This window comes from Sander vitreus, chromosome 19 (assembly GCF_031162955.1).
Source record: "Sander vitreus isolate 19-12246 chromosome 19, sanVit1, whole genome shotgun sequence".
Taxonomy (NCBI): domain Eukaryota; kingdom Metazoa; phylum Chordata; class Actinopteri; order Perciformes; family Percidae; genus Sander; species Sander vitreus.
In genome coordinates, this window is record NC_135873.1 from 11816095 (window position 1) to 11843686 (window position 27592).

Consider the following 27592-nt stretch of genomic DNA (forward strand, 5'->3'; position numbering starts at 1 on the left):
TCATTTAATGACTGGACCGAGCACAACTGGTTAATTTTTGAAAAACCAGATGGCTGCAATTTATGGATATCAACCTTGTGGAATGGCTGCACAGTTTACCATTATAATGATAGACAATCGTTACAATTTATTGGAAGTATTGTGTAAACTTTCATCGTTATTTGGGTATTAATGTTTTGGCCCAGGAGGTTTGTAGCTAGACCCAAATCCAAAAGATTAAGGCTCGCTCAAGGAGTATAGAAGTAACTCAGTAAAAAAAAAAATTCAAATTGTGTTCTCGGGAGAACTCTGGATGTCCAGGGTAGGAGGTTTAGAGTCTCACAGCCCAGAGATACCACTGACATCTAGTGGAGAAAAGGAATACTTGACATGTTACCTACAAAAAAACAATTTCCATTTAAACTAAATTATTTAATTGTTGATAAGAGTACTAAAAAAGAGAACTAATTTTACTACAGATAATTCAAAGGTGTTTTATTTTTTGTCAAACAATTTGGAAACCGAAATGCTTTTGTTCTGAAAGTAAACAGGAAAAGTAATTTATCACTTTGGGAAACTTGACGCTGGTGTAGTTGCGGTTGCTAGGGGCAACACAAGCTCAAGGCGACGCTGTGGCCGACGATTAACTCGCAGTTTTTGACTAACGTTAGCTTAATAAGATTGTTACGGATTTTTTATTGTTACGACTATTTTCAATGTTATATATATATTTTTTTTAATGTAGATAATTGTCACTAAGTGGAAATGCCACCAAAAGCAGCTAAAAAGGGCTCAGCCAAAACTGGAGCCGCAGCTGTCAACAAGAACTGGGAGGCTGGTCTCACTAGGGCACAGTTTGAAGAGGTTTGTTATCTTACTGACGTCTTTCTCAATTTTAACTTTATTCGTGTGTTCAAAACACATCTTTCACCACACAAAGTTAAACTTGAAGAGGACTTATTGCCTGGCTACACACGGTAGAGCCAACTTCTAGCTAAAGGTTGCCAGTAGCTAGCTAGCTAACGTTAGCTAACGTTACAGTGTTTTAATCGTCATTTCAGGTAACGTTAACGGCAACGTTAAAAAAGAAAGAAAAAAAAAAGATTTAAAATTGGGCGTTATCCTCCAACCTGCTCATTAAAGCAATTTCAGTTACGTTAACAAGGTCACTAGCTAGGTTATTCGGTGAAAATGTGTTGCCAGACGTATTTCCTGCGTCATTTGTCACGATCAGTTTTAGACATGTAGCTAGCTAGCTAGCTAACAAAAATTGCATAAAAAGAAATAAACATTTATTTTGAAGGTAAGACGTCCAAACCGGAAGTCTTAGTTAATTGTTGATGGCACCCTTCTATATATGCACCTCTCCAAGTAAAACTTGATAGATTGTACTGTGACGTTGCAGCTTTCTTAATTGCAACACGTTAACGGTATTTCTGCGAGTAACGTTTGGTTTTCTTCTTTCAGTAGCTAGATATGATGTGATGTGTACGGGTTTCCTGAAGCGTTTTTTTTTTTAGTCCACGCAAATTCACCTGTCAATTAACTGTTATGAAAAAAGTGAGAAGCGTGATGTGAAACCTGTGGTTGTCGACTTGGATTATGTACGTGTACTAGTATATTATCCTGTATTGAATGCCCTTTCCAGGAGTCATGGCAAGTCTGTGTGTCTTTGGTCGTTGGAAGAAGTCCGGAGGATGAGGAGCTGACCCAGGCTTTGTCTTTGGCCGTACAGAAACCACTTCGCAAACTTTTTAACTTGTTGACCTGGGAAAGCACCATTGCCAAGGTATTCTTAGTTTGGTTTAAGTTTTTTTTTTTTTTTTTTTTTATTAATAGGGTTTCCTTTATTTTTGTAGAGCTCTTATTGCAATCATACATTACCTAAACTGTAAAAAGTTTACTAGTTCATATGAAATGAACTGAACTTGGCACTGTCAAAGTTGTAATCACTCCATTGTTTATCTATGTAGCTTTCACATCTTTAAAATGTTGAATAAACAGAAAGGGTGAACAATCTTGTACATTGTACATTGCTGAAGTTGGCATCCGATTCGGCAGTTAAGGGGAAATTTAAGGGGAACTTAAAACTGTCTGATTCAGCAGGGAAACGCAATTTACATTGCTAAGTGACTGATCCTCCGTTTTTTGAACCTCTTACTGTATTGAATGAGTGTTAGTCGTTAAGGTAAATTATTAATTATGTCTAATACACACTTTTAGATTTGTGAAAGCTTTGTCTTTATGAGAACACAATAAAGGGAGATTTCACCGTTTTTTTTCAATGTGGTCTATATGTGAAAAAAACAGTGAAATCTCCCTTTTATTGTGTTCTCATAAAGACAATAAAGCTTTCACAAATCTAAAAGTGTATTTTAGACATAGTTATAAATTTACCTTAATGACTAACACTCATTCAATACAGTAAGAGGTTAAAAAAACGGAGGATCAGTCACTTAGCAATGTAAATTGTGTTTCCCTGCTGAATCAGACAGTTTTAAGTTCCCCTTAAATTTCCCCTTAACTGCCGAATCGGAAGCTGCAAATCGGATGCCAACTTCTACGTCGTAAATTTTAGTCACAATCTAAATATCTCCACGTATTCCTTAACTATGTTATGGGAAGTGAGGCTCTCCTGTGTGTAGAAAAATGAGCATGATGCACATGCTTTTCCATGGGCAGTGAAGCTACAGTAGTCAGTGTTTTGTGTTCGCTGCAAAGACAAACTAAATCACGTAATCACGACATATCCCGGCCATTTGTCACCGCAGAAAGCTGCTACTAGCCAGGCTAAAGCTAACATAGTTAGCCTAAAGAAACAAGGCGTCTGTCCCAACTAACGTTATGGTTCGGAGCTGCGACGCTGGAAACGTAACACTAATGTACAACAGCAGTCTGTTTCTGATATAACGTCATTTACACTGATTTAAGTGCTCTTGGATACACAGTTTGTTGAAGAGTGTGACATGCAGGCTCTGCATGCACAGCAAACCAACAATCATGATCTATTTTAATCAGTTTATCAAACAACCAAAGCAGGCCCCGCTAGTCGACCACAACCTGACATTTAGAGGAAGCAACATGCATGCATTATTAATATCATTCACTTTAGCCTGGATTGAAATTATATGAATACAATGGTGTCATGTCAGTCAACCAGCGTATTTCTTCCTAATTTTCCTCTCCAAAATCACTTCAGAAGAGTAGTCACAGCCTTACTTGCTTTGGTTTTTGTAAAGAATTAAAGTTCAACAAAGACTGGTTCACATAAGAAAGTTTCCTTTTTATTTTCTTTGTAGATTCACTCCCCTACAAAATCACTCCAGTAGTTGAGAATTATTTAGTATTTCTAAATAGGGCTATTTATGTCCTCTTGTAAAAATTAGTCTTTTTTTCATATCGCAATATATATCGCAGGGAAAAAAAAATATCGCAATGTAAGTTTTTTTCAATATCGTGCAGGCCATATATATATATATATATATATATATATATATAGCAAAACTCAGTAAACTCCAAGGCACTCTCTTTAGAAAAATTAAAAAGCCTTTATTGTTATGGCTCGGCCATCTTAAACCTTTAAAAAAACTCTGATGCGTTTCGGCATACAAGCCTTCATCAGGGAGTCATCGGGAGTTGTCATCAACTGATCTACTGAATGAACTACCGAAAATAGTGCCAGTGCCACTCTAATACCTTGTATTTTGTCAAATGAAAGTGTTCTCCTGTCCGACCTCATTACAGATCCATGAACTGGGGAACCCAAAAGCAAAAAGACCTGATGACGTCCCCATGTATTATGAGGTAGGCTTGGGAATGAGTTTTTTTTTTTGTTGTGATATTTTATATGTCAGTCTATCAGTGTCTTCTAAATGTCTTTGTGCTTTCTTCTTCCTGTGTATGCGCTGTGTCTCTGAGCTGGCTTCGTTCTCTGTGTTTGTGTCTCCTCTAGGTTACAGAGTCTGCTAAGGTTCTGCTGGATGCAGGAGAGGAGATTTCTTGTGACCTGATGGCTAAAATACTGAAGTTTCAGCTGCTACAGATCAAAGCCAATGATCAGCAGAGGAGGGAAGCTGAGGTGAGTGTTTCTTCATATATCTGATTCTTTGTGTGAATGATTAGAATTTAGGAACCGTGTTGAACTAGAGTGGATTTTCACTCGGGTTTCAGTTGCAGTATAATGACATGTTTTGCATTGAATTGAACTTTTGAATTAGTTATAATGTCACTCATAGTTGAATAGAAAAGTTAATGGGATAATGAGTAGGGAGAGTTAATGGGACTTTTCTAAGGATTTCTTTTGTGCAATATTGTCATTTTTGTCCGTTTTTAAAGGCTGAGGAGGAGAAGGCAAAGGGCAGTCATCCCTCTGCCAGCAAGGACAAAGGAGGGGCCAAGGTCTCTGATAAAAAAGGAAAGAGTCCGCCCCCACCTGTGGCACCTTCCAAGGAGAAGAAGACCAAGCTCCAACGCAGGGATGATGTTGAGCCACCAAAGTTCATAGGTAAAAACTCAAATTAAAGCCAACTCTGTGTGTGGGCTATGGAGTTTAAAAAGTTAAAACAGTGAGAAACACTGTTAATGCACACATCGTCTTTGGCTACCACCTACTTCTACAGGGCATATATAGAATGGTAGTGTGTCTGGGTTTGAGTATGAGAGAGAGAGAAGTTAGAAATTGTTAAAAAAGGATGTTGCTTTTCAACAATGGAGATTCTTCGTGGGGTGCTTAAACCCAAAATTCAATAGGCATGTTCCAAAAAAAAGTGAAGAAAAGGTAGCACATATCAGGTTCCCAAACTAAAGAGGACAAAATACTGTCATTGCACTTTTTTTAAATTAGGCTCACATCACAATAAATCAACGCTGATCAAAATCAAAGCCTTCTTCAGAGCGTTTGTGCCGAAACGCGTCAGCGTTGATTTATTGTGATGTGTGCCTAATTCAAAAAGTGCAATGACAGTATTTTGTCCTCCTTAACTTGGGAACCTGAGATGTGCTACCTTTTCTTCACAAGTTAGACATCGCATTAGATTAATTCACACTGTGTGTTTTGTGTTATGTGTCTGCGCATAGATGACGAACCGCAGGACGGTCCTCAACACTACATCCTGCTGCTGGGCTTCTACCAGCCCCACCTGATTGGGGCGCTCGATGCCATAGGGGTACATGTTGCCAATGTCATTAAATTGTGTTCGGAGTGCACACAAACATCTGAGGGACTGCAGGAACAACACCCCTGTGAGGGCAATGAGCAGAATCTGAAAGCTTCTCCTGTTTTGGATGCAGGTAACAGGCCTTCAGTATACAGCATGCACTTAATGAGGCAAATCCAAACTTAATAATAACTTTTACATAGATTTAACCTCATCAGTATACCCTTATTTTTTTTATATATGTATTGTGTGTTGTTATTAACATACATCATTTTTTTTGTTTGTGCCAGAAGCAGAGGTTCATGGTAGTGTAGCGCTGGCTGCGCAGGCCAGGAAGTTGGATCTATTCTGGTCAGGTCTGAGACCAGTTTTGGACAGCGGGTCACCACACTCTAAGCTTCATGATGTGGCTCAGCTCAGCTACACTGTCCCAGATCTCTGGCCTCCGTTCCACACACAGTACCCTGAGGCTGAGGCTGAGGCGAGTTGGGCCCGACAGATTGGTTTCGTAGATCTACTCACATTGAAGCCTGCTCTGTGCCTCTGATCTTGCACTGTTTGCCGGAACCGGTCTGTGTGCGTGTTGTGAGCGTGGGTGTGTAATGTGTGGTCGGAAAAATGATTTAGGAGGTTTGAAATGTGGCCCTTATTATCTCATTGTGGATTTTCTGGTGTATTGTTATTTTGTCTGTTTGAACATTTTGTCTCTCCTTTTGCTATCTGCTTTTTCGATCATTCTTAAGGTCCTTCTCTGTCTGTCTTTCTCACTGTCTCTGCCTAGTAATGTTTGCTAATCACTAAGTTTCACATTTCTGTGACTGGATTTTGAATTTGAATCCTAATCTGTGTGTGGGTGTACTGTGTGTCCAGCTGGAGATGGGAAGCAGAATCTTTAAGGGTGTGGCCAATATCATCTATGAATGTCTGAGCTGGCGCAGGCAACATCAGCACTACCTGGACAACATCAGACTCATCTGTGTATCCACTGTTGTCGAGTTGGATCCACAGCCTGCAGAGGTACGCATGCATGCATGTCAGTCAGTATAACTGCACAATTATTCTTCACCATCATAGTGATTGGTACATGAAATTATAACCAAGTGTCTTCATTTTTTCATACAGCATGGAATATCATAAACTATCCAACAACATATTCTGACACCAAAGAATAGTTAGAACTTACCAAGCGTTGGAAAGCCCAACAGTGACTCCTATTGGACCAAAACAGAAGTGGCACATTTAGAGTGCCCGTTACCTCACTCTTTTGGGTATATAAATGAAATATCTTAAAAATGTGTGTATGTTTCTTGTGCCAGGTTTTGCCGATGCCTCTCTCCATGACTCCAGGCTCCAAGAAGAAATCAGTGCGGGAGGAAAGCCCACCAGACCAAGGTAAAACCTTTTTTTCTTTTATCTTTATGTATTTGTGTGTGTGTGTGTGTGTGTGTGTGTGTGTGTGTGTGGCTTGGTTCAAACTCAAGACTAGCATGACAGACCTAACCTCCTATCCTTTCTGTCTTCTCTACTTTTTGGACAGAGGCCGAGCAGCCTTCTCTCTCTACAGATGTGGACATGCGTTACTATAGCAACCTACTTGACCTGGTTCCCCCTGAAGCCTGCTCTGTGCCTCTAATCATGCACTGTATGCTGGAACAGGTCTGTGTGCGCATTGAGAGTGTGAATAAGTAGTGCGTGGTCAGGCTGAGAAGATGGGTACATTTTTACATAAAAAAAACCTGTGTGTATGGCCTTGCTTGGGTGGGCCAACACTTTTATCACATGTGCGTTTGTGTTCTTTAGGTGGTGATTTCAACAGAGCAGTCTTTGTCCGCACTGTCCCATGTGGCTGAGGAGCCCAAACCTCATAATGGTGCTGGGTTAGACTATGAGCTGATCAGCTTCATGCTCCAGAGCTTCCTGCCTCTGGTATACACACAAGAGGAGAGAAGCCACATGTTAAAGAGCTTGCTGACTACAGCACAGAATGAAGAAGACAAGAAGGTAAAGTGGCCATACACCAAAAAACACACACACACACACACACACACACACACACACACACACACACACACACACACACACACACACCCCTTGAGAAATGTACCATTTAGTGTGTGCTGTGTGTATGATAGCCAACAGAAGACAATATTGAATCGCTTACTGTTTTCCAGGACTCACTTACAAAAATGTAGACGGTGTGGGGATGTATATATGCAGCATTGGTGGTTCAGTGGTAGAATTCTCGCCTGCCACGCGGGAGGCCCGGGTTCGATTCCCGGCCAATGCAGCACACTCTTTTAGGCAGGAGGGGGTGAAAAAGTGGCTTGTATTTCAGCAGGCAGGGCCGGTCGCTTTGAGCACAAGAGCCAATCCCTGCCTGCTCCGCTGTCACGCTGAGAGAGCGCTAACACACAGACTGGAGGATGGGCTTAGATGTGACGTGGCCGGGGGAGGGTGTAATACTTTCTTTCATGAGCGCAGAGAAAGCATGTTGTAAGAGGAGATGAGTCTGTCCTTTCGTTTGCTGTTTTTTTAATATATTTCATCATACAACCCCAATGACTGTTTTCCACCATAAAGAGCATGACCTTTAAACATTAGACATGCTGTATATTTTAGTGATGAAGTTCCTGATTAAGTTAGTTCAGCACAGAGAAGCCTGAGTAAAAAGAGAGAACAAGGAGGAGAAATAAAAGAGAGAGAGAGAGGCACACAGCTTAGACGCTAATATGCTTGTGGGACACAAAGCATATTAGCAGAGGGGGGTTAGAGAGATGCAACGCAAATGATCAGTTGTGTCAAAAGCCGCACTGAGGTCCAGTAATAGAAGCACAGAAGTGGACTCTGAATCTATAGTAAGAGGAAGATCATTCGCCACTTTAGTGAGTGCAGTTTCAGTGGAGTGACAGGCCCTGGAAGCAGATCAAAAAGGTTCAAAAACATTACTGTTGTGTTTACTATGTGGGCCGAAAGTTGCTGAGACACAACTCTTTCTAGTCCTCTTGAAAAGAATGGAACTTTAGAGACTGGTCAATCATTATTTACAGCCCCTGGATCTAGGTATTGTTTCTTGAGTAGAGGTTTAACCACAGCAGTCTTAAAGCTAGTGGTGTTGGTGCCAGTCGTACGTGATAAATCAATTATTATCCGCATTGGAGGTCTCAGAAATGTTTAGCTGGTAGGGGATTGCAGAGGCAAGTAGTTGGTTTAGAAGAATATTTCAAGACAGTGTTTCAAGAGAGATAGTCTTAACATTTGTAAGGACAGAGACTAACCAGGATTCAACATATGAATATTGCACAACTGTAAAAAAAGCAAAAAAAATAATTGTAAAACAAATCATGAGCTGTAAAGGTCCACAGGTAATCCCTCACCAAGTGCAGGTAAAGTTGGTGGACCAGTGGCGAGTAACGTACATTACAAGGACAGACTAGTGTCGCTTCGTAAATGTATTTAGAAAGGGATCTAACACCACGGATGTGACAGGAGAGACAATCGGAAACAAAAAAAAATCTCATCATGAAATCCTTGTTTCCCACTTTTTTGGTTTGTAGCGTTATTGTGAAGAGAAATACAGTATGATATTATTGCATACTACCACATTACCTACAAATACTATGTAGCTGTAACAATTCCAAATTTTGCTGTACAATTGTCTCAGAAATAATTGCGATTAACAATATAATTGTCTCTTTCAGTCAAATTAAAAAAGATGTATTTATGTATTCTTTTGTTTAAATAAATTAAAGTTTTAAATGAATTTCAGGATATATCTTTTGGGTATTCCACTGTTATGGGACACATAATGTAATAACACAAATACACAGCCTATGAAGTAAACTACATCTCTTTATTATCATAAAACTGATATAACTGTATTCCCCCTTGTCATTTTTGTCGCTATGAACGTGTATAGGCTTAAGTACCAACAACTAACAATTGAAATAATAAAAATATATAGTCCCACTAATAATCACTTATATAATTACTATATGGTTTATCTAAACAAAATTACCAGTCATACACCTTAAGACCTGAGCTAATGTTAGCAAATAATTGCGGTTAAACAAAGAAACCGCGATTATGTAAAAATAACGTACAATTAGACGTAGAATTATGCAATAATTGTTACAGACCTAGACCCCTGGAGTAAAGAAAAACTGGGCCACAATATAAGTCCAGCAGATGGTGCTATAATCACAGGAGAGTAGCTAAAATACTGTACAGTAAAGTCCTACAAAATGTTAAAAATAAATTATTGACATGTGAACATGTGAATCACTGAATGGGAGTTCCTAAATATGTAATTTCCTGTGAAGATCAATGGATTGTGACATTTACAGTACTAAAACCCTCTGAGTCTCCAAACCCAGCTGTGGTGTGTATGTGTGTGCACCCTGTGACTCCAGAGTGTTCGGACACACTCTTCACAAAATGAATTATTCACTCATTTGTCTCTGTTTTATTCTGTTTTGTGTCAGAGGCTAGTGGAGAAGTTTGGAGCAGAGGAGATGCAGAAGAAGTCTGAGCACCCTCTAGTCATCAGATGCCATGATGAGATGGCACTGCGCTTGAGGGATATCAGTGCAAGTAGATTTATTTTTTTTCATTTTTTTTACAGTTGGGTATAATTGATTATTTTTCATTGTCTATGTCGAATTTAGCCATGTGCCATTTCTGTCAAGTATAGTTTCTCTAATCTTGGCTCCATTCTGACCTATTTTTTCTTTTTTAAAAATGTGTTTATATGCTGTTTATTTGTGTGTGTACATGTGTCCCTCTTAGGCGGTTCAGGGTTTTGATCCAGCCGAGGTGGAGTTGTCGATGATGAGGCTGTCTCCAGTGTGGGAGCTGATCCACTCTGTAGCTCAGCGGAGGAACAGCAACTCCTGCTGGATGGCAACCAAACAGCAGCTCCAACACTACTGCACAGATGGTCAGAAACCTTTTGGAGGCACACACCTTAGCTCAATATATACATGCAGTGGTGGAATGTAACTAAGTACATTTACTCAAGTACTTGTATTTAGTCTTTTACTTCCACTCCACTAGATTTCAGAGAGAAATATTGTACTTTTTACTCCACTACATTAATCTGACAGCTTTAGTTACTAGTTACTTTACAAATTAAGATTTTTGCACACAAAACACATGTAGTGTATAAAATATGATGCTCTATTATAAATGAAACTACCCAACATTATATAGGCCTACAAGTCCAGCTGAAATGATTAGACGGTTAAACACTTGACAGAACTGTTCTGATCGTTTCCAGTTTCTAAAATCCGAGGATTTTTCTCCATGGAGTACTTTTACTTTTAATACTTTAAGTACATTTTCCTGACACTTACATACTTTTACTTAAGTAACATTTTTAATGCAGGGCTTTTAAGTGTAACTGAGTATTTTTACAGTGTGGTATTAGTCCTTTTACTTAAGTTGAGGATCTGAATACTTCTTCCACCACTGTATACATGGCTGTTGTTAATTAACTTCTGCACTACCTCAGAGGTTGTGGCAGCTTGTTGTCATGTTTTATGACTGTATTGATTGGAATAGGGAATTACTTATTGTGGGCGGTCTATGTTGGGAAAAAGCTCTTGATTTATCACCATTAAGATGATATTATGATGCTATGATATCCCACAGATGTTGTGTCATGGCTGGATGTGGAGAGATTAATTCATCAGAGCGTGTTTGAGAGTATGCCACTGACCAGGCTGGACCAAAAGGGTGTACTACTGAATGCTCCTGGACAACTGGGAACACTGGAACCAGCAGAGCAACAGACACACACAATCATCCCCTGGGACAACCCACTATCCTACGCTAAACAGCAGCGTAATGACCTACGGACTAAAGGTCTGTTACTACGTTGGTTAATTCCATTACTGTGATGTTGTGTGCTTACATAAAGTATATTACACGATACAAATGATTTACAACAGTATAGCCTCTTTCCGACCAAGTAGTTACAGGAACGTAGTTATAGGAACAGTCCACTTCTAAACAGTTCTACTAACTACTCTTCCCCCAAAACCGTTTTTTTCCATTTGCATTCACACTGGCCAAGTGGCCATAGGGACTGACCTTTTGTTATTATAATCACAGCCATCTAACCACCACTATGCGGAAAAGGGAAAAGATCCTGCCCTGAAGTAGGAGCTGAAAGAGTTACAGGAACTTTGGCCAGAGGAACTTAATAATCCCCAAATTGGTCCAGTCGGAACACGAGAAAAAAAGGATTCTAGGAACGTTATGGTCTAGAAACTGTAAAAATCCCTCCGGTCGGAAAGCGGCTCATGTTATACAATTTACTCAACTTAAGTGCCATACCTCATCATTTATTTCAACTTTAGGTCCGACATTTCTTACTGAAGATCCTGGTAACACAGAGGTATTGTTTCTATGTTCATACCACTGTAGCTACTCACATTTTTGTATGCTATAATAAAAGAAGCATGATCATTTGTTCTTATTTTTCCTCCCAATAGTGTTGCATGTTGTTTTTTTTCTCCAGCAGATCAGTGGGAGAGTGTGTTGCCAGCTGGACTTATCTGACATCCAGAGTTGTAGGCTGAGATCTCTGTTTGACTGGCACTATGCCGAACACCACAATGCCTCTATCTTCCCACAGGTGACCTGACTAATCTTGTCTTTTAAGGTTGAAACATCATGACGATCCTTTTTTAGCTAAAATATATGAATTGTTATATTGAAACCCCTCATATATTTGATGTTCTTTCAATTTTACACAAACAAATTTGTACACTTTTTGTTTCCTCCCCCTTAAATGTGTAGGTACTCCAGTTAGCCTCAGAAGAATACCGCTGCTTGGACACCTTCAGAGGAAGTCATAACAACATCCTGTACATATTTTGTCACAATCCAATGAGCTCCGATCGCCAGTGCAAGGACTTCTGGGATGTAGCCCTTCACACTGATGTCAAATTCAGGTCAGAATGCAAGCTCACATTCTTAGGTGTTTCCTTTCCACAGGATATGAATAGTAATATGTTTTTTTTTCCTATGTGAGAAAGTAAAAGAACATATATGTAGAGTGTTGCACAGACTTTATTTGTCATTATTACCTTCTGATAGGACGTACCTGGAGCATGTGGCAGATAGCATTTCAGATTGGACAAAAGCGGAAGAATTAAAGAGAGAGGCAATGCAACTCAGAAATCTCAGCCCTGCTGAGTCTCCAACAGGTAATGTGGTTTGTCAACATAAAGCTCTGGCAATGTGAGTGTATTTACCACCATACAAATACAATGTTTGTTTTGTTCCTGGACTAGATGAAAAGGCTACAAATTCTGCAGAGGAGGAGAAGAACATTCTGGAACCGGTTATCAGAAAAGGCTCCCTTAAAGTTAGTAACATCTAAAACATGAACATTCACTATCACAGTCGGCTCTGTTTTGACAACTCTTTGGATCCTTTACAGAAATCTGTAAAACTACAATAAACCTGATCCCTCCTTACCTGGTGATTTGATTTCCTCACAGAGCTGTGGAGATTTTGTATTGTCAGTAGTTACAGAATGGAGCTGGAGCCTATTCCAGCTGACATTGGGCAACAGGTCAGCAATGGTACAGCAATGACTCTGGTGTATAGTAATGTGTGCATGATGTTACAGGCCTGGAAGTTGGAGCAGGAGCAGCTAATGGAGGAAGACACGGCCAAGAAATCAAAGCAAGACAATACACCGAAAGGCAAGCAGCCAAAGGAGGAGGCTTTGTCGAAGAAAACGTTGAAGAAGAGCAGAGCAGAGACAGCATGCAGCTCAGCCAAGACTCCCTCAGAGTCCATTACTACGACAGCGCCCCCTGTGGAGGAAAACAAAGAACTGCATTTGACAGAGGAGCTCTTCAATGTGAGGGCACGCACACAAAACCATGAATAAACTGAGTTTATGTTTGCATTAGAAAATGACCTGCAAAACATAGATAGTAGGATCAGTTCTGTCAGACAGTATTTTGCCATGTTTCCAATACCGCCAGTTAGCCAGTGTAGGAGGTGTAACATAAGTCCATTAATACCTGCACATCCAATCAAAGAGGGATGCTGAAAAAGAATCCTTGTTGTGTGTCTGTGTGTGTGATTTGTAGGGTTTCACAGGCTACAGTATGGATGGAAAGTTGATCCATGTGTCAGGTCGTTGCCAGTACCTTTTCCCTTCAGATGGAGGACGCATCACTGTGGAGAATATCAGCTACATTGAAGGTATTGAGACAAAGTTGAGGTTGTAGAAAATGACAACATTTATTTGCCGTGCTGTGTAAGTGGGAAAGTCAGTCATTGTAAGTCATGTTGTTCATGAAAAAACAAAATGCAGCTATTTTTCACTGAAAGCTAGTGAGTTATTTTTCCCATGTGCCCATGCATTTAGTACTGTTTTTGCTCCAGGTTCCAGCCTAATGAAACTGGCTGTGAAGAAGGATGGGCATCATTTCAACACATATGTCGACCAAATTGTTGTTGATCCAGCAAAACCTCTCCCTCAGCCCCAAGACAAAGAAACCAATGGCAGAAAAGAAGATTTTAAAAGTAAAGATGCTGATCATACCACAGACATTAAGCAGGGCCCTCTGTCCAGAGGGCCTGTTTTGTAATAGGATTTTTTTTATCCATCCTTGCTCAACTGTAATGGATAACACTGATGTGTGTGTGTGTGTGTGTGTGTGTGTGTGTGTGTGTGTGTGTCCTTTTCAGTGTCAGAGCCTGTGGAGATGAAAATAGTGAAACATGGATCCCTATCAGCAGTGTTAGACAATGGAATCCACCTCTCATACAGTTTCTATGGTCCCACAGGAGAATACAGAGGTGTTGCACTTAAAAGACTTTCAGCCTTTTGTGAAGTTTTAATTTCTATTTAAATATTCCAATCTTTACTTAAATTTGAAAACGGGTTGATTGTGCTTATAGACTGACCGATCTCAGTGCTTTGGATATTCTTATTATTTTGTCTGGATTGAACAAGGTACAAATGTCTTCAAAGTGCAGGCAGTTTTAACTGTGTTTCTGTTTGGTGATGTTCTAGTGAGTCCCCAGGAAACAGAGCAAGGGACCCCAGAGACCTCCACCTTTGCCCCCATCCCTCTCTCCTCCTCCTCCACCCACCAATCCAAGGGGACAGACCTGGTGTCAATTCCCTCCAAGACACACAGCTCAGCCGGCCACACCAGACCTCCAGAGTCCCAGGTTCCACATATACACATGGACGCACAAAAGCATACAGTGGGGGAAGTAAGTACTCAAACAAAGGCTTCTCCATTAAGTACTAAATACATTTCAGTCAGCGTGTCATTCCACTTTATTGCGCATAACTTTTTTTTTATGGATTGGAATGTATTTCTCTGTGTAGTTTTATTGAGTTAATACCATTGTCTGGTCTAAATTGCATGTGAATAACTGCATTGGAAATATGTTTAATGAAATAAATGTTGACGTCTTGAATACTTATTTCCACCACGGTACATGTTAATACAACATTTTAAGCATAACACATTGTTAAACTGCTCCTAAACCTCAATATGAAATATCAAAAACCTTCTGGGGCCAAAAGTACCTGTAGTTGTAAGCTTATGGTGTTTATTGTGATGTTGATGTGATACAGAATGTTCATTTTTGTGAATGATTGTTTGGAGTCTAAGGTGTGTGAAGGCCGGCCAGCATTGCTATCAAGTCCATTCAACAGTCTGAACCTGTCTGTTCCTAATGGCCTGCTGCTGCAATTTCTGAGAGAGGATACACAAGGTCAGTGATGATGATGATGATCTTGGGAATGTACAAACATGCTCGTGCACAAGTGCAGTTTAACAAAACTGCATGTGTGCTTTGAAGTGAGAATAACAATCAACTGATGATCTTTTGACACTCATCTGTACATCATACACTCAAATTTAGCTACTCACACACTTGGGCAGAAGAGGATCTTGCCACTTTGTTTAGGATCTAGCTGCAGGCAGGAAGAAATGAATGTACCCTCCTTGAAATTTGCAAATGTTTTTTGTGTTTGTGTCCAGGAGTGTCCTCAGAAGAGCAGGGTATGTTGGTGAAACAGGGCTTTCCTCTTCATGGTAGGGGAGTTGTAGGGCAGCTTCAGGACCCTTCCCTCTCCAAAGAACTGTGCCGCATTGTCACCAGCCAGGGAACTGTGATCCGATACATGAGAGACGGGTCCACAGAGGTGAACATTCCGTACACGCATGTTCATATAGGGGGACATGCATACCAGCAAATTCATGACTTCTTACTCGAAAATGGAGACTCAAACGCTAAAAACACACAAATCCCATGTGCACTGCAGGTTCTGTTTGCAGATGGCTCAGTCAGTTTCAGCCAGGATTCTGGTCCGGTGTGGGTTCCTGACTCTGAGATTGAGGAGGAAAACACCTCTCAAGAAACTGAGGACAACAAGAAAGGTTAGAGTGCAGCACCACTGAATACAGAACACCTTCTGATGCAAATTCTCAATCTTTTTTAGCCAAGGACCCCTTACAAGATAGGGAATATACCGGGGACCACATCATGTATGTTCCTTTGGAATGATTTGACATAGCCTATTTTTTTACACCTCACATAGTCTTAGTTATGTGAAACAACACCATAGAGAAATGTATAAGAAATTATATTAGACATGTATTAAACATATTTTCAGATTCTAAGAGTTATAGATGTGTTAGGTATTAGAACATAATCTATGAACTATTATAGATTTATATTTTAAATGAATGAATCTGACCAGATTTGACAGAGCCCCTGGCAGAGTGCCCGGGCCCCACTTTGAGAGTCACTTGTGATGGGCGAATAAAGCATTAAGCTTTGGAGCTTTTTTTCTTTTTGTGCCGAAAAAAATTCTATGCTTTGGGGCTTTAAACTCCAGCAAAAACAGTGACATCTGGTGGTTTGCAAAACGTAGAGCAGCCCTTCAAGATGGGCCGAAGCACTACAACACCTCTCTGATTTGAATAGTTTTCATATGTGTGCAATTAAAGTTCAACAAGCCTGCATGTATTATTAAATCTGTAATACTTTTGATTAGAAGTGCTGCATTAATTGTAGATAGTATTGTGCAAGATGTTACAGTACTTAATTAATGAATGCACTATCCAAAAATCCTACACCTTTTTGCTGAAACATAAAAACATACCTTATTGGCGTAGTTTAGGCTCAGGATCACTGTGGGCTCACGTGTTTTGACTTCAGGGTGGATATTTATGTACCATTTCATATGAACGTGATGTGATTTGAGAATGCTATTCAATACATTAGCTTATTGATTGTATTACCTTTTTACTTGGTATCAGGGGGAGATGTTCTCATACTTATGATTATTATTATTTAGAGTACATCGACCTATTGGTCAGTTATTCTATTTAGCATAGTAACATAGTTTAGCAGCACAACTTTAAAAACAGTCAAACTGAATAAAGTGCTTTCCGAAGCCGCAGTGAGTTTCACGTGGTTTTACTCATTTGATACAAGCATGACACAACATATTGAAACAGTGCGCTTCACCAGAGTGAAACAAGCTCCGGGGCTTCAATATAATTTGCCCAACTCTATGAATAACTGTTTTAATGAACACGATGTGCCCCGTGCTGTAAAGACCATTAAGTATCACTTTCAATGACGCACAGTGTCAACGTGTGTGTGTCTATTTACAGAGCAGAGCTCAGAGAAGGAAGCTGATGCTCAGAGAGGCTGTTGGTTAACCACGACTCCATCTGGAGCTCGCATCTACACTGTGGGGACCACACACAAACACATACCCACCACGCCTCTTCTGGCCTTCAAGGCTACAGACCCCATCACCCATGAGGTAAGAGTGCCGTATTACTCCTGACTGTACACAGGTTACCTCTATAGTCTCCACTATAGAGTTATTTAGGTTTCACGATTAATTTGACAATTATATTTTGATGTTAACATTTCAATATGTTGTCATTGTCTGAGCATCTCAAAGTGAATTGGTCCCATTTTGAAAATGCTTGTTATTGCTGGGCGTAACCTCCTAAGTTTGGCGTATGTTGCTGCATCAGGTGATGCTGAGCCGGGAGGATCTAGTGGTTTCTGTCCAGAACCCAGACAGATCTATAAGTGTAGAACATGCAGACGGAACCAGGATCACCAGTCTGTACCAAGACAGACCAGCAAGCACACAGCAACACATACTGCTGCACACAGGTGAGCAGCAAACAGTGCACACACGTTGTGGTAAATACTTGGCTCACATGCACACACGGCAACCAGACAGTTAGATCTGCACATGTTCTGGCATAGCCTTGGACAACACACAAGCATATACACATGCACTTCATCTTTGAATTATTTTTGTTACCTTACCTGAGTTCCTGTGTCTATTATCTTTCCAGGGGAGCAGTCTGAGAGTGTGACCCTTAAATCAACTCCTGAATGTGCATGCGGCTGCACTGAGTGTGTGTGTGTCACGCGCTGTGCAGACAGCTTTAATGAAAACGTGCACGTCCAGGATACTTTTGACAATGGAGAAGAGCTAAACGGGGACAGTGCATGCGACAAGGAGGGTGCTGGACATGCTCGTACAGTGTCGAGTGAGTGTGAGCATGAAAGAGAAACTAGTGTGTATAAGAATGGCGAGGAGAGCGTGTTTGCAGAAGACATGGTGGCTGAGAATGGTAAGAGGAGTGGATATGAGAGCGAAAAGGGGAGTGTGTCTACCAAGGAGCGGGTGGTGTTGGTGGAGAAGGAGGGCTGCGCCACAGTGGTGATGTACCCAGAGCAACACACGGCTCACGTCTTTTTAGCAGATGGAACTGTCATCACTGGAAACAACCAAGGAGCCTATCAGGTGGGTGGTAACAGCAAATATCACATCTGTGTTTTAAGTTATGTGTAGGGTTTTTATGTGATTACAGTATCTTTGAAATTTGTCTGCTGGTGTTTTCATCTGCTCAATCATCTGAGTGGTCTACCACAGTGTCAGTCTTGATATGAACAACAGGTGGCACCAAAGACTCTAGATACACATTTGTTTATGTGTGTGTGTGTGTGTGTGTGTGTGTGTGTGTGTGTGTGTGTGTGTGTGTGTGTGTGTGTGTGTGTGTGTGTGTGTGTGTGTGTGTGTGTGTGTGTGTGTGTGTGTGTGTGTGTGTGTGTGTGTGTGTGTGTGTGTGTGTGTGTGTCTTCCAAGGTGTTCCCATCCAGTGTGGGTCTCCTACAGATCCAAAGTGATGGGAAATGTGTGTACTCTTCTGACCCACTTGTAACCCCCAGTCCAAAGGGTGGCACTCCTACAAACCAACCAGGAAGCTACACCATGAGTCATACAGACACAGTGGCCTGTGACATTACAGACCCTGATGGGAACCACTTCCAGGTTAGGATTATAAGAAGATTGGTTAGTGTTATCATGAAAGTTTTCGTGGAGGGCTATGAGAGACTGAGAATTTATAAGAGACAGTTCATAGTCTCAAAGAAGCAAGGGCACAGGGAGATGTTGACACAGTTTACCGTTATGTAAAAAATAAAAAGTCCCGATAAAACATCAGTGTCAGGTTTTCTGGTGATAAATAGATCAAATGAATCCTTAAATAGTCTCTGAACTTAGTGTCTGTGTGTGTTACAGGTGATGGAAGATGGGCAGTTATCAGTTTTCAACTGTAGCCCTGCTCCAAGCACACTTAAACAGGACGAGGAGGAGCCAGAGGAGGAGGAGGATAGAGAAATGGCCAGGATTAATGTAAAACACAGAGAACATTGCCCCAGGTGAGCCTATTTCCACATTTACAGTGCTGCACTCTTTATTTGTTATTGATTAATACAGGAAACTGAAAATGTCGAACTGTATTGTCAAATGTTGATGTATGTACAAAATAATATTTGCTCTGCATGAATACAGAGTCAGTAGTACTGAGACAATATTTAAACATTAACTGCTGTTGTGGATGGCCACATCACAGAAACTCTGTAAACATCATCTTGTGTTCCAGGCTGTTTCTGGTGCATGAGAACGGCTCAGGTACTGAACTACTGAGCTCTCAAACTGTAGAGGAAGTGCTCTACCAGGCGTATTCTGACCCTACCATAGCAGTGCTGAAGGAACCACTGCCAGACGCACAAGGTACCCTGTTGAATATCTTCTAAATCAAGAAACATAATACTCATTAAATATAATTTTAGAGGGGCTGACTCAAATACAACCAGGGTGCGATTTACCGGGGGGATGCGTGGGATTTCCTCCTTTCTGGTCTACCAATCCCTGCCTCTGCTGAATTATTTTTATCCCTGGTGGGGACAAAATGTAGCCCCCCCCCCCCCTCAAAATGATCAATGCTACTTCACCAATAGACCATTATATACCTAAAATAGAAGTATGTTAAACTAAGTAAAGCGCTATAAAGTGAACAACGTAGACTGCGATATTTGTATTTAGCAGCTACAGAGCTCCAGGACGCCGGCTACCAGCGGCAGTTGTTTAGCCGCCAATGGGTGACTGTGAGCCGGCTACAGGCACCACCAGATGACGGTCCTTTCAGGGGCCGTGGTAGTGGAGTTAAGCCAGAAAAAGTTTGCATCATGCGGCGATGACAGTTAAGTTTAGGTAACAAAACAACTAGTTAAGTTTAGGAAAAAGATTGTGGTTTGGATTAAGAGATTCCAGAGGAATGAACAAGCGTTTCCTTCCCGCAAAGTGAACTCCAGCTTGAAAGCGCTGTATTTTCCATTGAATATTGAAGTGCGTATGTAAGTGTTTGGCATGCCTGGCCGAGTGGCACTATATCCTTATATATATCCTATATATCTTTTTTCACAAATCGCACGCTGAATATAACCATTTAATTATTTCATCTAGCCACATCTTAGTTAAAAGCATAATATTATTCCATTATATGTAGTTAATTAACTAACCCTTGAGTTGAGCACATTTTTCTCATTCTATTTTGAATGAGGTGGAGAAAGCCATCTGAATCTACAAAAATAAATATAAAGTTTGTGACTGTTTCAGATAAGTTTGGCATTACCATCCTGAAGCCCAGCCACCAGAGTGTGTCGTCCCAGTGGTTGCTAGGGAAACAGAAGCCTGACATTACCCCTCCCAACCTCAGAAACCGCAGCTGGCATGACTTCCCTAGACTAGAGGTACAGGTGTGCACATATACACACATAAACAACCCACTCAGGGCCAAACACTGACATTTCCTCTGCCTTTCCCTCTATTCCAGAAAAAGAGCCCAGGTCCTCCGTTTGGTACTGAAATTGGACGAGGTTTGAGTCTGAGAGAGAGGTCTGGTGGTTCTGAAGCACAGCGTCAACCTGTCAGGAGCTGCCCTAAAGTCGTGGAGATGAGGGAACTGTACCAGCACCGACCATTCACCACACCACTCAAAAATACTGTAGACACACGACTGAAGGTAAAACAAACCCACGTCTGTGGTTATATGGGTCGTACAGTCATATGTCTGTCAATATTTTGCTAAAATAAGTACATAAAAAGAATACAGTGGCACCGTTCTCTCTTATACGGTAAATGGTAATGGGGGAAATGAAGCTTTCTGAAGCACTGAATCACTATGAAGCAATGGAGTTGAAAATGGTTCACTGTTTGGAAGTATTTGATACAGGGCCAAACCCTTGTTATTGCATTTGTATGGCTGGATTAAATGAAATGAAATGAACGTGACCATGATTAAACCTTTAGTCAGAATGCAAGTAGCCTGGTTGACACCAGACCCTTCTCAGTTGTAACTGAGAGTGGGTCTGGGCAAGGTTCATTCGCAGCTCATTTCCAAAGGGGCGTCACCAACCGACGCCGCTCAAATGCCTCTGGGGGCATTGGATAGTCTTCATTCACTGATTCAACCAATCAGACCAACGATCCAGGTGATGTAGCAGCGACAGCGGCATCAACGGGTTGCTGCGCTTCGGTAGCCGTCATGTTGAATGCAAACAAAAAGCTGCTCGCCGTCGCTGCGCTATCGTCATCGTGTAAAGTCCGCCTCAACAGTTGTGATTGGCGTAAAGCCAGCCTCAACGGTTGTGATTGGTGCCTCGATTTGGAAAAATTGGAAATGGGCTTGAATGGGCTCTTGGCCAGACTGACTTGCAGAGCAAATCTCAAATTTGCCAGAAGTTCGTCAGGGTTTTCCCAGGCTAGAATGCAATAGTTTTTTATTGCATTTCTTTCTTTTTTTTTCAATAAAGCTTGTGTTATAAAAATGGATCACTTGAAATCAGAGTCTTCAGCTCTGCTTGTAAAAACGTAGACAGATTGACGTCTCATATTCAAAACCAGCGCAACACCTCTCTGAAACGAGCGCGACGTAATAAGGCCTCATTGTGGCGGTTATTTGATTTTGGGCATGGTGAAGCAAGGCATCGTAAACATCTTGCTGCGATGCCTCTGCTTTGAAAGGTCGATACTGTGTCAACAGGTACTCTGCTTTGTGCGTAACATTACATATCTGAATGATCCCGACAAATGTTGGCATGTGGCTTTGACTGCAGGAATACATCGAGAGTTTGATGGAGAGGGAGCAGCGATCAGAGGAGATGAAAGTCAAAGACCCACGCACGGAGGAGGAGAGTGTTAATGCCAGTGATCTGCTCAATCTGGTCCTGGTCAGCACACACACACACACACACACACACACACACACACACACACACACACCAAGAAGATGTTCTTGAAGGATCTTTACCCACTGCACACTGGAATAGAAACTTCAACAAATAATATGCTAATGTTACAATATTAATGTAAATTATGAATGTTTTTTTTTTTTTAAGTCTTTTGCAGAAGAAGAGGATGCAGGTCACACCTTTTACAAGAGGACTTCAGGTCGGTGACTGCTTTTTACAGTTGTGTAGGCTGTGTTTGTATTGCCTTACAAGTCCACTGAAATGAAAGTTCCATTTGCAGTTCCCTGTTTTCCTTTATTCCATTTGAACTAATTAAGCATACATTTAATTTTAATTATTTTGTCAAAATAAAATTCACTCAGTTTGTGGGAATGTTTCATGTCACTTTTTGTATGAATCTGATCAGGATAAGGTTATTATTATTATTATTATTTGAAAAAGCATGTATCAGATGCTGTACCCAACTAACATACAATTATTATTTTCAAGTAAAATATTTAGTAGTTAAAGTTAAGTGTATTTAAAACATGTATTTTAGTTTTGGTTTGTTGTTAGGGGGTTGAATGTAAACTTCTTCCTTCTGTGTGTATCCACAGTGGACATAGCCAATCAGTACAGCCAAGGAGTTGGAGCCCTAATTGAGCAGTCAGACATTTCAGAAGACACAGCCACAGTAGCTAGTGACAGGTTGGAGAAATGAAAATGGCATGCATGAATAGATAATGTAACGCTCTCTAAAGTGACTGTTCCACGTATTTAAATAAGTATGTATTAATATCCTTTTTTTCATTCCCCTATCCAGTTTTACTAAGGGAAAGGAGTCAAAATGGACTGAAAGACTTGCACAGTACAGGTAAATATAGGTCTTTTTCTCACATTATTTTGTGATTCTGTGTGAAGAACTAACGACTACCTTGACAAGTGTACTGATTCTCTTTATTCCACCGGGATAACATTTAAAGTAAGTGTTTTATGAGTTATACTTACTAGTTACACCGCACGCTTGCCCGTCACATTGGTGTGTGTTAATTGTGGAAATGTCTTTTAACCCGTCATTTTCTGTATGGCTGCTGCAGTGCTTCTCCTTGTGAAGGGAATTATTTGGAATGAAACTACAGCAATTACTGCAGCAAGACGAAAAGAAGGGTGTAGGATAGATAAAGTTTCATGTTGTATTTGCTTTGTATGTGTATGCTTATGTAATGCACTTTGAATTGCCTTTGTGTATGAACTGTGCTATATAACTAAATTGCCTTGCCTTGCAAAAAGTGGGAAATGATGACCACAAGTACAGTACATTACATTCGCACTGATAGCCATCAACTCATCAGTCATTTTCTCTGTGTGCATGTGTATGCCAGACAGGAGATGTGTGAGGAGCAGGCTTATAGAGAAGCTCTGAGGAAGAACAACATTGTTCCTTTTTTCCACCCAGAAAATATTCTATTATACCAGGTACTGTATGTGTTCACTTCAATGTACTATACATGTATTTCAATAAATGTTCTTACATTTTTGAGACAGAATTATTACGGGAAAAAGACTTTTAAACTCACATGGAGTCACCATTTCTGACTTTACATAGAAAAATACACAATGTACAGCAAGAGACACAGCACTGTTGCTTGTTCTCCAGAATCTGCTACAGCACCAAACACCAGACATGAGGAGTCTATCCATGGATCTCCCTCCGATCCCCAAGTCAGACAGTGCTGAGGCCTTCTTGAACGATGCCTCACAGGAGAACAGTAAGCTATCATACTGTCAGTATTAACTAGGAGCTACTAAGATGAAACTCATTTTAAAGGGTCTCCTGTTGGGAATCCGTACTTAATAGACATGTTTCTACAGCAGACATTTTGGCTTGTCATAGTAGGAAAAGCAGAGGTGTAATTGATGACATTGCCAAGTCTCTTTCGATAATGAGATTTTGATCTCAATGGACTTCCTGGTTAAATTAAGGTTTAAAAAACCCCTGACTGCATTTCATTCAGGTGCTAGCTCACTGTGAAGTCTCACTGAAACCGAGCCATCGTTAACAAAATTGGTTCTACCTCTATTTTTCCAAAACAAAAGTCAAAATGTCTTAACTTAGTAACTGTAGAGGTGCATAAAAACCATTGACTGTAGATTCAGTAACATGCATTCTGTATAATATGCCGTATTTGTGTTTGTAACTGCAGCCCCACGGCCCTTAAACCCAACACCCTCTCAATCTGCAAGGTAACGAAGAGGATTCTATGACCTGCTTTTTCCTGTGTTTGATTCTGCTCTTAACGTAGTTGTGATGAATCACAAAACATCTGTGAACATACATTTGTTGTCTAAATTATGTTTACATTTGCTGTTGGAACACAGCTTGACCTCTCTTGGTGTTTTTGCTCTCAGTCATGCAGGAGGAAGTGACAGGATGCTTAAGAAAAGGCCCACCAACCCCACGCCTCAGACTGCTGGTTTGTTCCCCACCTTCCTCTGTTTTATATCAAAATGAATTCCCTCATCAGTGACCTCAACAATAATGTAAGGGGCAGAATGAACTGAAAACACTATTCTTGGGATTAGCAAGAAGAACAGAGAACAGCATAATCAATCAGGAACTCCATCTTAATATTACAGGGACATTTAAATAGGGACATTCTATTTAAAGCATCATTAGGCAATAGAGTAAGTTAACATGTCCCATTTCTTGGTGGCATGGAACAAAAACCTACAGTACTAGCAAAACCTACTTTTCTGGTCCGTTTGAGGGTGTTGATCATGATCTCAAAGAATGTATATGATTCACTGTCATTGATTTCCAGATAATTTCCAATCTGGCTGATATTCAGGTTAGGGAGATTGAGCACTTTGAATGAATGAATGGATAAATGACCATTTTTTGTGTGTGTGTGTGTGTGTCTATGCCAGGTGAAAGCAGTCCTAGGGATTCATCTGGGCAATGTAAGTCAGTCCAGGTGGATGTGACTGGAAAGCTCAGGAGGACTAAAGTCAAACTACCAACCTCTATCCTCAGCTCTAAGCCTCGCAGCGTACCAAATCAACAGGTACCCGATCATTCACATGACAAAATGATTCTGATATATCATTGCGTGTAAAAACAAAAAACGAGATTGCTTATGAAAAACCTGTGTTTGAGAAAATGCAGTGGATTAATTTCATTCTAATTTCTTACTAATCTATTTAAAATGTCTTAAATAATTTAGCATATACAGTATTTACCAATGAGTAGTGTGGTTATCATAGAAATAACTTCCTACCCCCAAAGCAAGCCTCTTTTAATCCACTATATGCATTTAAAGTGTACCTGGTCAATGAAAGGAAACGTTATTTACATTAAACATAATGTAATTAAATTAAATTATGTGTTTTGCTTTATCTATGTAAAATGTTGTGCTGTATACTGTTGAAATGTTCCTAGGTTTGACATGTTATCTATTAAAACATGTTATGTATTAAAAAGTATCCTATCAGTTCTGGAGGTAGTGTTATGCCACTTTAGAACATGTTGGAAGAATTCAGTGACTTCATTGTATTTCTGCTGTTCAGCCCATTATCAGTAATGTGACCTATTTTGCCCTGAATATCCTGTAATCATGCAATTTAAAAATAAATATGGGTTCCTGTTCCACATACGGACAGCTACCTATACACATGCTTCTCTCTGCCGCACACATACTGTTCTCACATCACTCTGTCTGTGGCACCTATTCCAGTACCTGTCAGTGGAAGAGCCAGTGAGGAGGAAGTGTCGAACAATTTCTCAGACTGATCCAAACGTCATAGTGAGGGGATTCCAGCTCCTACCCTCCAGTGTTGACTTTGGCACACTGCAGGAGGGCACCTCCTCAGCCATTACTGTGGTGATGAAGAACGTGGGTGTTGACACCTGCAGGTAAGACCCCAGAATATGGATAGATGGAGGCATGGATAAATATATGCACAGGCAAATCAGGCTTCAAAACCAGGAAATAATGAAAATAATGAATAGTTTAGTTGCAGCTTAACAACTGGTTTCAAATGTCCTTTAATATGTCGGGAAGAAATTGCTCTGGATAGGCGCAGGTGATATGTGGGTCACCTTCAAGTCCAAAGGGAAAACTTTGACCTGAAACTGTGTGGCTTGTTTCGATCTGTCTCTCTGCAAGGTTCCATGTGAAACAGCCTCCTCCTGCTACAGGCCTCCGTGTCATCTACAATCCTGGGCCTGTAAGTTCCCAGCTAGATGTAATGATGTTAATATTTAAATTACCTTTTTTTTAATTTTTTTTTTTACAAGTAACCTACTGTATATTGGGTATACAATTGATATTTCTAAAGATATATATATATATAGATATATATATATGTATATATATATATATATATATACATATACAGTATGTTAACCCTGTTTGGAAACGTTATCATCTCCCCCTTAGTTGTTAAGAAACTATATGTAGTGTACTGTATGTGTGTCTAGGTGGCTGCAGGTTTGCATGTTAAACTGCAGGTTCAGCTGTTTGCCATGTGTGAAGTCCAAGCAGGAGAGGTAGAGCCAAAGAAGTACATGTCCCAGGATATCATCATCCACACTGAGACAGACATCCTCTACCTGCCTGTCACTGCTAATATCCATTCAACACCTCAAGAAGGGTTTCACTTTTGAAGAAACATTTAGCTTTATAGCCTTAGTTTTTAGAAGCAAGTATTCTTAATCATTACTTCTTTCGATACAACTCAATTGAGCTAGTAATTAGCCTGTTTGCATTGCCTTTGCTAAATATTGAGGTTCAAATACTTTATGAAATCAAATGTCAGCATACCTTCATGTAGTCTGGCTCATTTTCCAGCCTGGTTTTCAAATTTTCAGAAAATTAATGTGGGTAAAGATTTAGGCAGGTTAACAACTGGTGACATAATAGAGATGATGATAGCTCCTCAGAGAAAGGAAACCGTGAATTAATAATGTGTAATTGAAGACAAAGTGCAGTTGTTGTAAGATGTATTAGGTCTGAGTGGCTAACTCGGGTCTGTTTAGAGGAAACGTACAGTAATGTTTGTCCTTAAATAAATTCACCCATCCTTCCTGAGAGGTTATATGACATTTGGCACAAGGACCACACCAGTACACACAACAAGAAAGACTCCAGGGTCAGTCAACTGTCTTCCAGCCTACCAGTTGGACGGGGGCGCGGTACAGCCACACAGACGACTCGGAACACTTTTGACCAGTCCTTCAGCAAACATGGGTCGGTATCACGTTCTCATACTACTCGTAAACGTCAATTTCACATTTGGATAGAAGGCAGTCACAATATCTGAACCACTATTTGTTTTTAAATTTCAGGACACCCTAATCGTACCACTCTGTGTGGAATCATCCTCATCCTACCACACTCCTCTCTTTTATTCCACAAACATTCAGTATTTTAATGGATTTTTATATTCACCTCTGTCGAATCTTTATCAACACTGAAATTATAGTAGCGAGTGAATGTAAGGCGTGTGTGTGTGTGTGTGTGTGTGTGTGTGTGTGTGTGTGTGTGTGTGTGTGTGTGTGTGTGTGTGTGTGTGTGTGTGTGTGTGTGTGTGTGTGTGTGTGTGTGTGTGTGTGTGTGTGTGTGTGTGTGTGTGTGTGTGTGTGTGTGTGTGTGTGTGTGTTAAAGACATCACACCGGCTCAGTTGATAGAGCAGGCTCACATACATAGAGGTTTACTCCTCGACGCAGTGGCCGCGGGTTCGACTCCGACCTGTGGCCCTTTGCTGCAAGTCATTCCCTTTCTCTCTCCCCTTTCATGTGTGCATCTGTCCTGTGGAATTAAAGGCCTAAAATGCCCCCAAAAAATAATCT

At 40.5% G+C, this 27592-nt stretch overlaps 1 protein-coding gene and 1 non-coding gene across 4 annotated transcripts; both read left to right on the top strand.

Annotated features, from left to right (window-relative positions):
* The first annotated feature begins 619 nt into the window (after nt 1–619).
* On the top strand, nt 620–27302 carry spag17 (sperm associated antigen 17). Of its 3 annotated transcripts, none has more exons than XM_078276180.1 (49): nt 620–843; nt 1628–1768; nt 3724–3783; nt 3932–4057; nt 4315–4483; nt 5056–5268; nt 5426–5616; nt 6006–6152; nt 6452–6527; nt 6673–6791; nt 6936–7136; nt 9617–9721; nt 9921–10071; nt 10785–10997; nt 11495–11532; nt 11656–11772; nt 11937–12091; nt 12237–12346; nt 12434–12507; nt 12775–13011; nt 13247–13361; nt 13545–13685; nt 13851–13961; nt 14179–14384; nt 14786–14894; nt 15164–15327; nt 15448–15562; nt 16808–16962; nt 17183–17327; nt 17516–17970; nt 18313–18498; nt 18748–18887; nt 19112–19242; nt 20128–20261; nt 20345–20533; nt 21627–21740; nt 21909–21960; nt 22358–22448; nt 22564–22614; nt 23123–23216; nt 23398–23509; nt 23945–23984; nt 24150–24214; nt 24669–24805; nt 25475–25653; nt 25907–25967; nt 26221–26368; nt 26818–26989; nt 27088–27302. In XM_078276180.1, exons 1-49 carry the CDS (start codon nt 745–747, stop codon nt 27095–27097), a joined length of 6564 nt encoding a protein of 2187 aa, XP_078132306.1. In that variant the 5' UTR covers nt 620–744; the 3' UTR covers nt 27098–27302. The 3 variants fall into 3 exon arrangements, with proteins under 3 accessions (XP_078132306.1, XP_078132308.1, XP_078132307.1); XM_078276182.1 differs by having other exon boundaries at nt 11659–11772; XM_078276181.1 differs by having other exon boundaries at nt 5429–5616.
* Nucleotides 7352–7422, top strand: trnag-gcc (transfer RNA glycine (anticodon GCC)). Its single transcript has one exon. It is a non-coding gene; the product is annotated as a tRNA-Gly (tRNA).
* Nucleotides 27303–27592: the final 290 nt, after the last annotated feature.

Bases quoted from the DNA above. Each gene is read 5' to 3' on its own strand.
- spag17 (XM_078276180.1), top strand. From the start codon at position 745: ATGCCACCAAAAGCAGCTAAAAAGGGCTCAGCCAAAACTGGAGCCGCA. The intron at 23,217-23,397 runs GTACTGTATGTG...CTTGTTCTCCAG, and splicing joins AAAATATTCTATTATACCAG to AATCTGCTACAGCACCAAAC. The intron at 25,654-25,906 runs GTAAGACCCCAG...TCTCTCTGCAAG, and splicing joins GTGGGTGTTGACACCTGCAG to GTTCCATGTGAAACAGCCTC.